Here is a 12,500-nt window from a genome sequence, read left to right as displayed (position 1 = left end):
ACACACACACACACACACACACACATATAGACACGTGCATGTTCTATGAGCCTCCACTAAACTAATTACAGTAAAATGTGTACCTACCTGTATGTATGATGGATGCCAGTGAAACAAAAGCATGTAGATGAAGAAATACATGACTCCTGATTTAATAGTCCAGATACTTGACTTATTCAAGCTCTTTGACCTAACAGTGATGTAGTGTTTTTTGTCATCTTCTGCTTTAGCCTGTAAGTTGGACGTTCATATCTGACCTAATTTCCACTGGATGATTTATTATTCTTTAAAGGGGATTTACCAATAAGCTCATCAGACCCAAAGATCTCTATGGACCCATGAACCTTATGCTATTCAAGTGTGTGTGTGTGTGTGTGTGTGTGTGTCCAGGCGTCCGACTTTGCGTGTGTTTTTTCATGGATTTAGTGACCTGATACACATTCTGATGGAGTACAGAAAACACATGTTTATACTGTAGATTAATCCCTCATCCTCCCTCTCTCTCTCTCTCTCTCATTTTTCATCTCTATCCCTTCTTCATCCATCTCTTCTTTCTCTATCAGTTCATCCTCTAGTCTCTACGCCTACTCCTATGATCACCAGCAATGAGAACAGCAGCACCAGTAGTAATGATTCTAATCATAATAACCTGCTTTCTGTGTTTGTCTTCTCTTCTTTCTTCTCTTTTTCTGTGTCCCTTCATCTGTTTCCTGCCACATGCATTCACTCTATTCTCTTATTCTCTCCATCTCTCTCTCCTTCTCCTGTTCCCTCTCCTGCCCTGACTGACCTCCTCTCTCCTTCTCATGTTCTTCTTTCTTCTCTCTCTCTCTGTTCATGTCCTTTTCTCTCTTTACCTCTCTTTCCTTTTATTGTATCTTTCTCTATCTCTCTATCTCTCCTGATCTCTCGCTTTCCCTACCTCACTCTCACTCTCTTTTTTTCTCCTTATCTACCTCCCCCTCCCTCTATCCCTTTCTCTTTATCTCTCCTATCTCTTTCCATATCTCTTTCTTTTGTCCTTATCTATCCCTCCCTCCCTCCTGTCTCCAGACCAACATCGGCTCCATCTTGGCGGCGGTGAACCCCTATAAGCAGATCCCAGACCTGTACAACCCGTCTGCAGTGGAGCTGTACAGCCAGCACCACCTGGGGGAGCTGCCCCCACACATCTTCGCTGTGGCCAACGAGTGCTACCGCTGCCTGTGGAAGAGACACGACAGCCAGTGTGTGCTGATTAGGTAAAAGAACATGCACACACACACACAAACACACACCCACTGACACATGCACACACACACACACACACACACTCTTTCGCCATTGAGTCTACTGTGGAAGGTATATGATCAGTTTGTGCTGATCAGACGAGAGAAGACACACTCAAACACACATATCAGACACGCTTCAAGCCTTCAACACATACACACACACCCACATACAAACACACACACACACACACACACACACATACACGCCATGGCCAGCAATTGTTATCAGAGCAATCAGACACTGATGCTGTTTACTGTCCCCACAACGCAGATTGTAAACCCCTTCAGAGTGGGATAATATGCAGTAGAGTGGGACACTGACACACTGGCATAGCTGACTGGGAGACTGTGTGTTGAGCCCATAGCCTGAGCTCTGCACATGTGGGTGCTTTCTCGAAATGTTTGGTGCATGTGTTTGTGGTTCCCCATCGTCCCCCTGGGTTAAGTCAGGATTGCTCTTATGCTTGTGTTAAAAAAAAAAAAAAGCAGAAAAGATTTTCATTTCAGACTATCAAACAGAGTTGGGCTGCTCCCACAGTAGTCAATGCAATAAGACGCAAAACAGGCCATCAAATTAGAGCTGGCTACCTTGTTTTGATAAGTGGTGAAGGTAACATGACTGTATGTCTTGAAAAGCACATTGGAAGTTGCTTACAGTAAGTAGAATAGCAGAAACACCCAGTCAATGCCAACACATCTGTTTTACTTTTCAGTGCGTGTCATGAAGATGGTTATGGTATTTGACAGACGCTTTTGTCCAAAGCATCTTACAAATAAACAATACAATTAACAGTGAACAGTGAAATGAAAAACAAATGAAAATAAACAATGAAAATAAACAAATACTATAATATACTATAGTATGACATAGAAGCCATAAATCCACCCATAACTTAATTAACTAAGTGCATACAGTAGATAGACACAGTATTGTTACTCCATCCATATAGACACAACAGCGTAGTAGTTTGAAATACAGTAAGACTCTTTAATGCTGACTGAATTTCATCCAGAGTACTGTATGTGAATGGCACTCTTAATGTGGCTTTGGCTGTGGAGGCAGGCACAGTGTGTTAACCAACAGCACCGAAAGGTGTAGGCACTTTTCACCCGTAATCCAATCAGCTTGAATTGAGTGGCTGATCGTTCGTGAGATAGCCAATACTAATGCATAAGGAGATCATATTTCAGACCATCCTGATTCAATTTAGTGAGTTGAAAATGGCTAATGTCAGCTTGTGTCTACGTGTGTGTGTGTGTGTGTGCGTGTGTGTGTGTGTGTGTGTGTGTGTGTGTGTGTGTGTGTGTGTGTGTGTGTGTGTGTGTGTGTGTCTGTGTCTGTGTCTGTGTCTGTGTGTGTGTGTGTGTGTGTGTGTGTGTGTGTGTGTGTGTGTGTGTGTGTGTGTGTGTGTGTGTGTGTGTGTGTAGTGGAGAGAGTGGTGCAGGTAAAACAGAGAGCACGAAGCTGCTGCTGCAGTTCCTCTCAGTGATGAGCCAGAACTCAGCAGGAACTCCTCCATCAGAGAGAAGCACACGAGTGGAGCAGGCCATCGTACAGAGCAGGTATGTGCTGCGCACACACACACACACACACACACACCTGCACATATACATACACACACGAATGTCACATACTTTGATGCATATATACAAACATACATACAGTACATGCACACCCAGACACACACACACACACACACACACACACTCACATGGATATATACCCATTACACACACACTCATACACACACACACACACAGACAAATGCACAGATGATCACATGCCAAAATCATACACCCATTTAGAAAAAACACTGCACACTGAGGTAGTCATAGTGACAAAACAACAACAAAAACAAAATCACAAGTTGTCCACTGTTGTCCTAAACGATGTTGTGTTCTTTTCCCTTCCTGCTGCCTGTCTCTGTGTAGCCCCATCATGGAGGCGTTTGGGAATGCCAAGACCGTGTACAACAACAACTCCAGCCGCTTCGGGAAGTTCATCATGCTGCACTTCTCCGAGAGTGGGAACATCCACGGAGGATGCATCGTCGACTGTATCCTCTTCGCACTGTTGCGTGCAATAATGCAGTGAATGGCACACATATACTATACGCACACATGGGTGCATACTGTATATGCCCACACATGCACATCCACTCATTAACACACACACACACACACACACACACACACGTACACAGATACAAACATAAACAGCTCTGACATTGGCTCAGCTGTTTAATGTTACATACACCCAGACCCACCCACCCACTCGCCTCTGTCTTTCTCGTCCTGTTTTTCTCTGTCTTTTTCTCATTCCTTTAAAGAGTATCTCCTAGAAATCAAACATGCATATGCACACACACACACACACACACACACACACACACACACACACACATGCAGTTCTCTCACACAAGCTGTGCCTGTACACCCACACAAATACCAGCTACAAGCCAATAACTGCAGTGCAGTTGCTATACATCAGCCAATCAGCAAAGCCATACCACAGTGCGCTCAGCCAATCGTTAAGGCACAGCAACTACAGTAGCCAATCACTGACTCAGCACAAATGCCTCAACCAATCGGGCTAGTCCCCAAAGGTTTCAAATACCTGTGATGAATGTGTGATGGACAAAGAGTTGTGACTTACTGTATACTGGCATGGTTCCTATTACTGTGACTGCAATGCTGCCTTCCTATGACGTTATTATTCCTTAATCTGTCTCCTTTCAGATCTGCTGGAAAAGGTACCTTGTTAACTAAGGAATGGATCCTGTTCATAAAATCTTACCAATGTGTGAGATTATGCAGCTGTAATCTACTGAATATAGTCATATTTTTCTTTAAAAAAAATAAAATAATAATAATCCAATCAAAATCCAAAATGGCTGTAGAGAAGACATATTCCTGTTTGCTCCATCTGGAGGGACAGTTCAGTTGCTTACATTTTTCTTCCACTAGCAACAACAATAACCCATTACATTTATATAATGCATTATCAACCCAAAACACTGTACAATGACGGGAGGAAACTTCACCTCAACCTCCAGCAGTGTCACCCACTTGGGTGATACAAGGCGGCCATTTTGCGTCAGATCACTCTCCACACTCTAGCTTGAGGTTGAAAGCACGGACATCATTCAGCTCACTAAATTTACGAGATTCACTACAAAAGGGCATCATAATGAGCTGAACCAAGCCCAACAGGAACACACACACCACCACTGACATTTAGTCCCCTCCCCACGTTTAGGAAGGAGCACCACTGGATGAGTTGGTGTGGAAGAAGGGGGCAGGAGACAGTAGTTCAAATACAAAAAGATAGGAATTTATTTTCCATAAACAGACAGATCTGTGAACCACAATTGGACTAAAAACTATCTTATTTCAAATTCTTTTTTTTGTGTGTAACAACCTCCATGCAAGCCAGTTAGGTGCCTAGAGGCTTATAAAGATGTTGTTTCCACCTCTCTCTCTCACTGCTGGTGCTTTGTGTCTGATTGCACGGTGCCAAAGCCCAGCTGGAGCGGCTCCAGTTATAGAACAGACGCCCACCAGCCACTTTATACTGTCTCAGTCAAACACTCCGAGCTATTACTGAGCTATTCTCAGAGCCAGCACAACACAAAACCACCATCTATGCAGGCAAACAAACGCATGCTCACAGACACACACACACACACACACACACACACACACACACACACACACACACACACACACACACACACACAAGCACACATACACACTAACATGCACACGCAGAAACCATCCAAGAACACGTGCATTCACATATACACACATACACATACATACACATACATTAATGCTCACACACACACACACATACAAATATACTGACACATGCACATACATACACGTACATTCATGCTCACACAAACACACACATGCGCAGGAGCACATTCATATTTGATAGGTGAAAGCTGCTTGGTGTGTTTTCTCTTCAGAATCGAGTGGTGCGGCAGAACCCAGGGGAGAGGAACTATCACATATTCTATGCACTTCTAGCTGGAGCTGACAAAACTCAGAAAGGTAAATACACACAGAGGTGCCTTCAAATTCAAACTCTCTCTCTCTCACTCACACACACACACACACACACACACACACACACACACACACACGCAAAAACACAAATACACAAATACACAAATACACACAATCTTCCACTTGTCTATGTCATGATATCTATCATTTGTTGATTTATTTGTGTGCTTTTGTGTCTGTCACTCTGTGTGTGTGTGTGTGTGTGTGTGTGTGTGTGTGTGTGTGTGTGTGTGTGTGTGTGTGTGTGTGTGTGTTCTCTCCTGCAGAGACGTACTTCTTGACGGAGCCTCCAGAGTCGTTCCACTACCTGAGCCAGTCGGGCTGTATGAAGGACAGGAGTCTGGACGATAAGCAGCTGTTTGACAGCGTTTTGGTGAGACAACCAGCACCACACAGTCCCCAGAGGGATAGCAACACAGTAGGAGAGAGAGAGGGAGAGACACAGAGAGACAGAGAGAGAGAGAGAGAGACACAGAGAGACAGAGAGAGAGAGAGAGAGAGAGAGAGAGAGAGAGAGAGAGAGAGAGAGACAGAGAAGAAGAAGAGGGAGCAATAACAAAAATACCGACTTTACACAAGCCTGTCACCCTGATGGTGGCTGATAAGCAGGTGTTTGACAGCGTCACGGCGGGACACCAGCGGCGCTGCAGAGAGAATACAGTAATAGAGTGAGATAAAGGAGATGAAGGGGGATGGAGGAGGGGAGTGCAGATTTCAGCTAGAGTTTGCTCAACACTCACACATTGACCTGAAAGAACAATAATAACTCTCTCGCTCTTTCTCTCTCTATTACAGTTTTTGCCTATTGCTTACACACGTTTTGCAGAATTTGGCTCATTATTTCAAAACTCTACACACAGCTATATAACACATAGCACTTGGGGATAAACAACTCACATCTATGCCCAAATGAAACACTGCAATCAAAACATAACACTCCTTTCTAAAAACTAAATTCTTGCAACAAAACTATACACACAAGCACCATTTGAATTACCCTTATATCACCAGTAACACACTGATGCACTCTATAGAAAACACTGCCGTCTGTGTTTCTATTTTTGTATTTTATTTAGTCATTTTCTCAGACCTCATCTTCTGTAAAAACTCAAAAGTAGATTTTCTGCAGTAATCAAAACAAGAGTTTTTACAAAAAACTAACATTCTTACAGTTATAAAGAGAAATAGAAAAGTCAAATATAGCAACAAAACAAAAGTAAAAAAAATGACTGGAACATTTGCGATTGAAAAAAGCAACAAAATATATATTGGTATTGCGTGTGTGTGTGTGTGTGTGTGTGTGTGTGTGTGTGTGTGTGTGTGTATGTGTGTGTCTGTGACTGTGTATGTCTGTGTGTGTGCACATGTGCGTGTGAGTGTGTGTGTGTGTGTGTGTGTGTGTGTGTGTATGTGTGTGTCTGTGACTGTGTATGTCAGTGTGTGTGCACATGTGCGTGTGAGTGTGTGTGTGTGTGTGTGTGTGTGTGTGTGTGTGTATGCATGTGAGTGTGTATGTGGTGGGGGCTGGGGGGGGGGTGCAATATCATACACACATACAATGGGGGGGGGTTGATCCCCAATGTCTCCACATGCCTCTTGCCACATTGCCTGCAGAAGAGGTATGCGGGCGTGTGGTTGGCGATCATTTACTTTCCACCACCATGCAGAACTATTTCCTCAATTGCATTTAGGGGCTGTAAGGGGGCAGGTATACAAATTTTGATATATGAATTGTCTCCATGCTTGCAAAGTTCTCAACATGGCTTACTGGAGGCCTATTTGTAGTGTTAAGGTTCAGACCGATTGGTGCTCTGTTTTCTGTGCACGTGTTTTCAGGTGTATAAGTAAGTGCCTACAATTGCCAGATGAGTTTTACATTTTGAACAAAGTGTTTTCCCAATGATACCAGGGGATTTTGTTTTTGCACAAAGTGTCTAATGTAAGAAAACGTGTGTAGTGTTTCGCAAAAAGTGTTTTGCAGAATTGCAAACAATGTGCAAAGCAGAGAATGTGTTTAAGCTATGGTTACACTGTGTGTAAAGTATAATACAAGAGGTTGAGGTATTGAGGCTTTGGTGTAAGCATTTGATTTTAGTGTGTAAGCAATAGGCAAAAACTGTAACATGAGCTGTAGTAATAATTGACAAGCTCAATTACATACATAAAAGGACAAAAAAGCTCAACTACTTCTCTCCCTCTCTCTCTAATTTCTCTCTCTCATTCCTTCTCTCTCTCTTCTGTGCGTGTGCAGGAGGCTCTGAAGGTGCTGGAGTTCTCGGAGGAGGAGAGCAGAGACATGTTCAAGCTCCTGTCTGGAGTCCTGCAGCTGGGCAATGTAGAGTTCATGACAGCAGGGGGCGCTCAGATCACCACTAAACAAGGTAGCCACCCTGTGTGTGTGTGTGTGTGTGTGTGTGTGTGTGTGTGTGTGTGTGCGTGTGTGTGTGTGTGTGTGTGTGTGTGTGTGTGTGTGTGTGTGTGTGTGTGTGTGTGTGTGGTGTGGGTGGGTGGGTGGGTGGGTGGGTGTGTGCGCGAGAGAGAGAGAGAGAGTGTCTGTCTGTGTGTGTGTGTTTGTGTGTGTGTGTTGTTTAATCTCTGCCCTCTCTTTCTGTGTCTCAGTGGTCAGTAACGTGAGTGACCTGCTGGGTCTGGATACCTTTCAGCTCTCTGAGGTTCTGACCCAAAGATCCATGATCCTCAGGGGAGAGGAGATCTGCTCACCTCTCACTATAGAACAGGTGACAACAGGCACACACACACATGCTCACACATAAACACACACACAACACCCACATCGCATAAACTCAGACACTTGTGCAGACACACAGAGTCAAGCACATTCATATACACACTCATGCACATGCACACTTATACTTACTCTAATTGATACACTTAAATTTGTAGCTTTATGAAGTGTGAAGATATCATCTATGACTACCACAAACCCCAGAATGAAACAAGGGGTGGCCAAGCCTTGTATCAAGTAGTCATTTATTTACATCAGTAGCTGTATGTGACATGAACTTGTAAGCTTATGAAGACTCACACATATATGATGCACATACTCAAACTGACTGCGTATCTTTTGGTTTGCAGGCAATAGATTCACGAGACTCTGTTGCCATGGCGCTGTACTCCCAATGTTTCTCGTGGATTATCCTGAAGATCAACCAGAAGATCAAAGGCAAAGACAACTTCAAGTCCATCGGCATCCTCGACATCTTTGGCTTCGAGAACTTTGAGGTGAGATCACTGATTATTTAGGTAGACATAATATTCCATAGTAACACAATATATTAACCGATATTAAGAGAATATTCCACCTAAGAAGCTGCCATGTAAACAGCATTTTCTGATGGCCTGAACCTGAATAAAGTCATAGTCGGAATGATCAATAATCAAATTAAGACGTGGAGTATTGCGGTCTTAGTCACAACATTGAGGTGCATTGTATGCATGTATTCACCTTAATCGCAATAGAAAGAATACAATTTTCAGTGCAGAAACTTTATAATCAGACAGAATCAAACCATCCTCTTAGAATGATAAGCTTCTATTTACGTTTTCAGTAGTTCTGAGATATTGAGCTACAACCTCAAGAAACACCTCAACTGAAATGTCTATGCTAGTAATAACGTCTATAGACATGGATGCTTTGTTACGTGTAGATGGGAATATGAATGGAATATTCTATCATTTACTCATCTAACCCCCATAATGGCAATATTGTCTTGTTCTGAATAAGGTCAGTAATCATGATATTATGTCTATATAAACATGATCACTGATGAGCTGACTGGTGAGGTCACAGGACCTTTCTACTTCCAGATAACGTCAGCTACAGGTCCAACTCAGCCACCTACAACCCTATTGATATATAATTTTGGTGTGTGATAATGTTGTCTAAAACGACTGTCAAAACATGTTTAAAAGACTAGGGCTGCGTTTCCCAGATTCGTTAAGAAGCTCTTAAGTGCTAAGAACTTCTTAAGAGAGTTCTTGGAACGTTCTTAGAGCGCTCGTAAGAAGTTCTTAGCACTTAAGAGCTTCTTAACGAACCTCTGTTTCTAACAGTAGGTCTGAAGACTCAAACTGAAGACTTGAAACATAGTCAGCATTTTCACTGTATCACACAAAGTTGCAACTAGCATTGTGTTGGTGTGTGTGTGTACCATAGGTGAACCGCTTTGAACAGTTCAACATCAACTACGCCAACGAGAAACTGCAGGAGTACTTCAACAAGCACATCTTCTCTCTGGAGCAGCTAGAATATAACAGGTTTGTGCAGAGAAGAATTTGTGTATGTGTATGTGTGTGTGTATGTGTGTGTGTGTGTGTGTCGGCTAAAGCTTTTCTCTTCCTGTCCTTCAGGGAAGGTATTCAGTGGGAGGCCATTGATTGGATGGATAATGCTGAATGCTTGGATCTGATTGAGAAGGTAAACTCAGTTTCCACTGGTCTTGATTGATGTGAATGATTTCTGATCTACGTTAGTTTACTTTGATCTTTACTGTCTGGACTGGGATTCCTAATCCCTTATGGCTTGATGTTGTAGGTTCTGTGCTGAACTGCTCATGTCTGATATATTTATGCGCTGGGGTCTGTGTTTGACTGGTCATGTCTGATATGTTTATGCGCTGCCTGGGGTCTGTGTTTGACTGGTCATGTCTGGACTCTCTCTGCAGAAACTGGGCATGCTGGCTTTGATTAATGAGGAGAGCCGCTTCCCCAAAGGCACAGACTTCACCCTGCTAGAGAAACTACACAGTAGACACGCCGTAAGAGACACATGAGAATAATTATAATATTATATATTAGCATTTATCTTCATTTATCTTCATTTACCAGCATGGTCTGACTCCTTACTGTGTACTCCTCTCCTCAGACCAACCCTTACTATGTGAAGCCCAGAGTCGCAGACTACCAGTTTGGCATCAAGCACTATGCAGGAGAGGTAAAGAATGTGTGTGTGTGTGTGTGTGTGTGTGTGTGTGTGTGTGTGTGTGTGTGTGTGTGTTTTGTTTGTGTCTGTTTGTGTCAGAAGGTTGCTTTTTGCTTTGTAATATTTTAACTGTCTGTGTTGGTTCCTCTTTCTCTCTTTCGCTCCTGTTCTCTCTCTCATGTGCACCCTCTCTCTCTCTCTCATGCTGTACCTGTCTCAGGTGTTGTATGATGCGAGAGGCATCCTCGAGAAGAACAGGGACACTTTCAGAGATGACATCCTGAACATGCTCAAAGACAGCAAGTGAGAAACACACACACACACACACACACACTTATACAAGCCCACTATTGTACATTATATTGTGCTCATTAAATACTATTCATGTTCCTGCCCCACACATGGGGGCCTTAAATGCTGTTCATGTTCCTGCCCCACACGAGTGAGACACGTCGTGGTCCTTAAATGCTCTTCCTGTTCCTGCCCCAGGCTGGACTTCATCTATGACCTGTTTGAGCAAGTGGCCAGCAGGAACAGCGAGGAGACGCTGAAGATGGGCACCGCACGCCGCAAGCCCACCGTCAGCTCCCAGTTCAGGGTGAGCCCCGCCTACTTCCTCTCTACGGCTCCTCCCCCCATTAGTGTCTGACTGAGTAACTACAAATCAGGCCTCACATTTGTGGAGTCTAGTCCTGTCTAATAAATATATAATCTAATATCTAATCTAATAATCTAATAAACTAATCAATATTTCATCACGATTCAAGTCACTCTCGCCAGTTTGCATTAATTATTGAACAGCTAACAGATCTGATGGCTTGTCATTTCTGATTGGTTCCCCCTCTTGTCACTCATGTCCCCCAGGACTCCCTGCATTCTCTGATGGCCACCCTGAGTGTCTCCAACCCTTTCTTTGTCCGCTGCATCAAGCCCAACATGGAGAAGGTGAGTCATGTGATCAAAATCATGTGATTTTGGGGCATTTTGCCTTCATTCTGATAGGACAGGGAGAAACGGACAGGAAGTGAGAGGGAGAGAGAGATGGGGTGGATCAGGAGATGACCTGGGTTGGACTTCTGACCTGAATATGGTAGGAGTGCTATAGCCAGTTATGCTACAGGAGCCATGGCCATGAGACAGCCCGTAGGTATGTCCTTCACCAGCGCCACTCTCACTCAGGCCATAGTGCTGAACTACGTAATGTACGGACCAATTCAGCAACAGCCAGGACATCAAATGGCCTATCTGGACTTAAGATATGTATGAGTATGTTTTACATTATATTTTATTACATTTGGCTGACTCTTTTTTAGCCAAAGCGACATGGTAAACAGTTTAAGCTTTTTAAAGCAATTCTCACAACAATTCTATGAAAATTTTTTAAAGGTAAAATGCAGTAAGTGCATCGGTAAGTGCTGTTTTTAAACAGTCAAGTGTCGTTTCTAGTCAGGTGAGATGGAAATGTGTTTTCATGCTACCCTGACCTAATTAAGACCTATTGAAAGTTAAAGGAGTGTAGTCTGTCAGTGTGCCAATGTTATCTCTTCTTTTCTGGCGTGCTAGTTGTATTTGTCCTCTACCTGACCCCCTACATGAGCACTCACTCCTCCGCATTATCCCAGCATGCTTCACTTCCACCCCAGAGCTGACGAGCATCCGATCAGAGAGACGCCTGGTGACAGAGCGTGGATAAGGATCCTCTCACTCCCAACCGAGCGACTCAAAAATAAACATCCAGGCGTGAAATAAATGGCTTCATTGTTTAATGCTCACCCAAGAGGATTATGGGTCAAATCTAGCTGGTGGGAGCAGCCAACCAATCAGCGACTGGAGATTTGTCATCCTGTTCTGCCTCAGTTGTGCATAGGATCTGATAATGTGTGTGTGTGTGTGTGCGTGTGTGTGTGTGCGTGTGTGTGTGTGCATGTGTGTGTGTGTGTCTGTGTGTGTGTGTGTGTGTGTCTGTGTGGGGTGCCAACACTCCAACAGTCGATAAGAGTGCTCAGTCACACTGCAGATGCTGTAGTTGACCCAGAGAGGCTTAACGCCAGACAGGGTAGACCACCCCGAACAAGGGAGTCAAACAAAGAGCAGCCAGCCCAGAGGTTGTTGGAGACATGGAGAGCTGTTTGTTTAAAGGCATACATGTTGAGGTCAGCCTTGCTGAGTCAACTTCTGCCACTTTAACAGTCATTCATTCTAGCTGTGTTGCA

General features: G+C 43.6%; 1 protein-coding gene across 1 annotated transcript in view; it reads left to right on the top strand.

Annotated features, from left to right (window-relative positions):
* Positions 1-12,500, top strand: part of myo10l1 (myosin X, like 1) — a 68,963-nt gene that overhangs the window by 33,753 nt on the left and 22,710 nt on the right. Inside the window, exons 4-19 of the mRNA XM_062527580.1 lie at positions 1,054-1,241; positions 2,700-2,834; positions 3,204-3,328; positions 4,011-4,024; positions 5,246-5,330; positions 5,612-5,718; positions 7,597-7,726; positions 7,965-8,083; positions 8,442-8,588; positions 9,523-9,623; positions 9,717-9,783; positions 10,031-10,123; positions 10,231-10,299; positions 10,508-10,590; positions 10,777-10,885; positions 11,152-11,232. Of these exons, the coding sequence (XP_062383564.1) occupies positions 1,054-1,241; positions 2,700-2,834; positions 3,204-3,328; positions 4,011-4,024; positions 5,246-5,330; positions 5,612-5,718; positions 7,597-7,726; positions 7,965-8,083; positions 8,442-8,588; positions 9,523-9,623; positions 9,717-9,783; positions 10,031-10,123; positions 10,231-10,299; positions 10,508-10,590; positions 10,777-10,885; positions 11,152-11,232 (1,653 nt within the window). The remainder of the gene's footprint in view (positions 1-1,053; positions 1,242-2,699; positions 2,835-3,203; positions 3,329-4,010; positions 4,025-5,245; positions 5,331-5,611; positions 5,719-7,596; positions 7,727-7,964; positions 8,084-8,441; positions 8,589-9,522; positions 9,624-9,716; positions 9,784-10,030; positions 10,124-10,230; positions 10,300-10,507; positions 10,591-10,776; positions 10,886-11,151; positions 11,233-12,500) is intronic.

Source organism: Sardina pilchardus, chromosome 23 (genome assembly GCF_963854185.1).
Source record: "Sardina pilchardus chromosome 23, fSarPil1.1, whole genome shotgun sequence".
Taxonomy (NCBI): domain Eukaryota; kingdom Metazoa; phylum Chordata; class Actinopteri; order Clupeiformes; family Clupeidae; genus Sardina; species Sardina pilchardus.
Note: the sequence above shows the minus strand (reverse complement) of the source record. Positions and strands in the feature narration are given on the sequence as shown.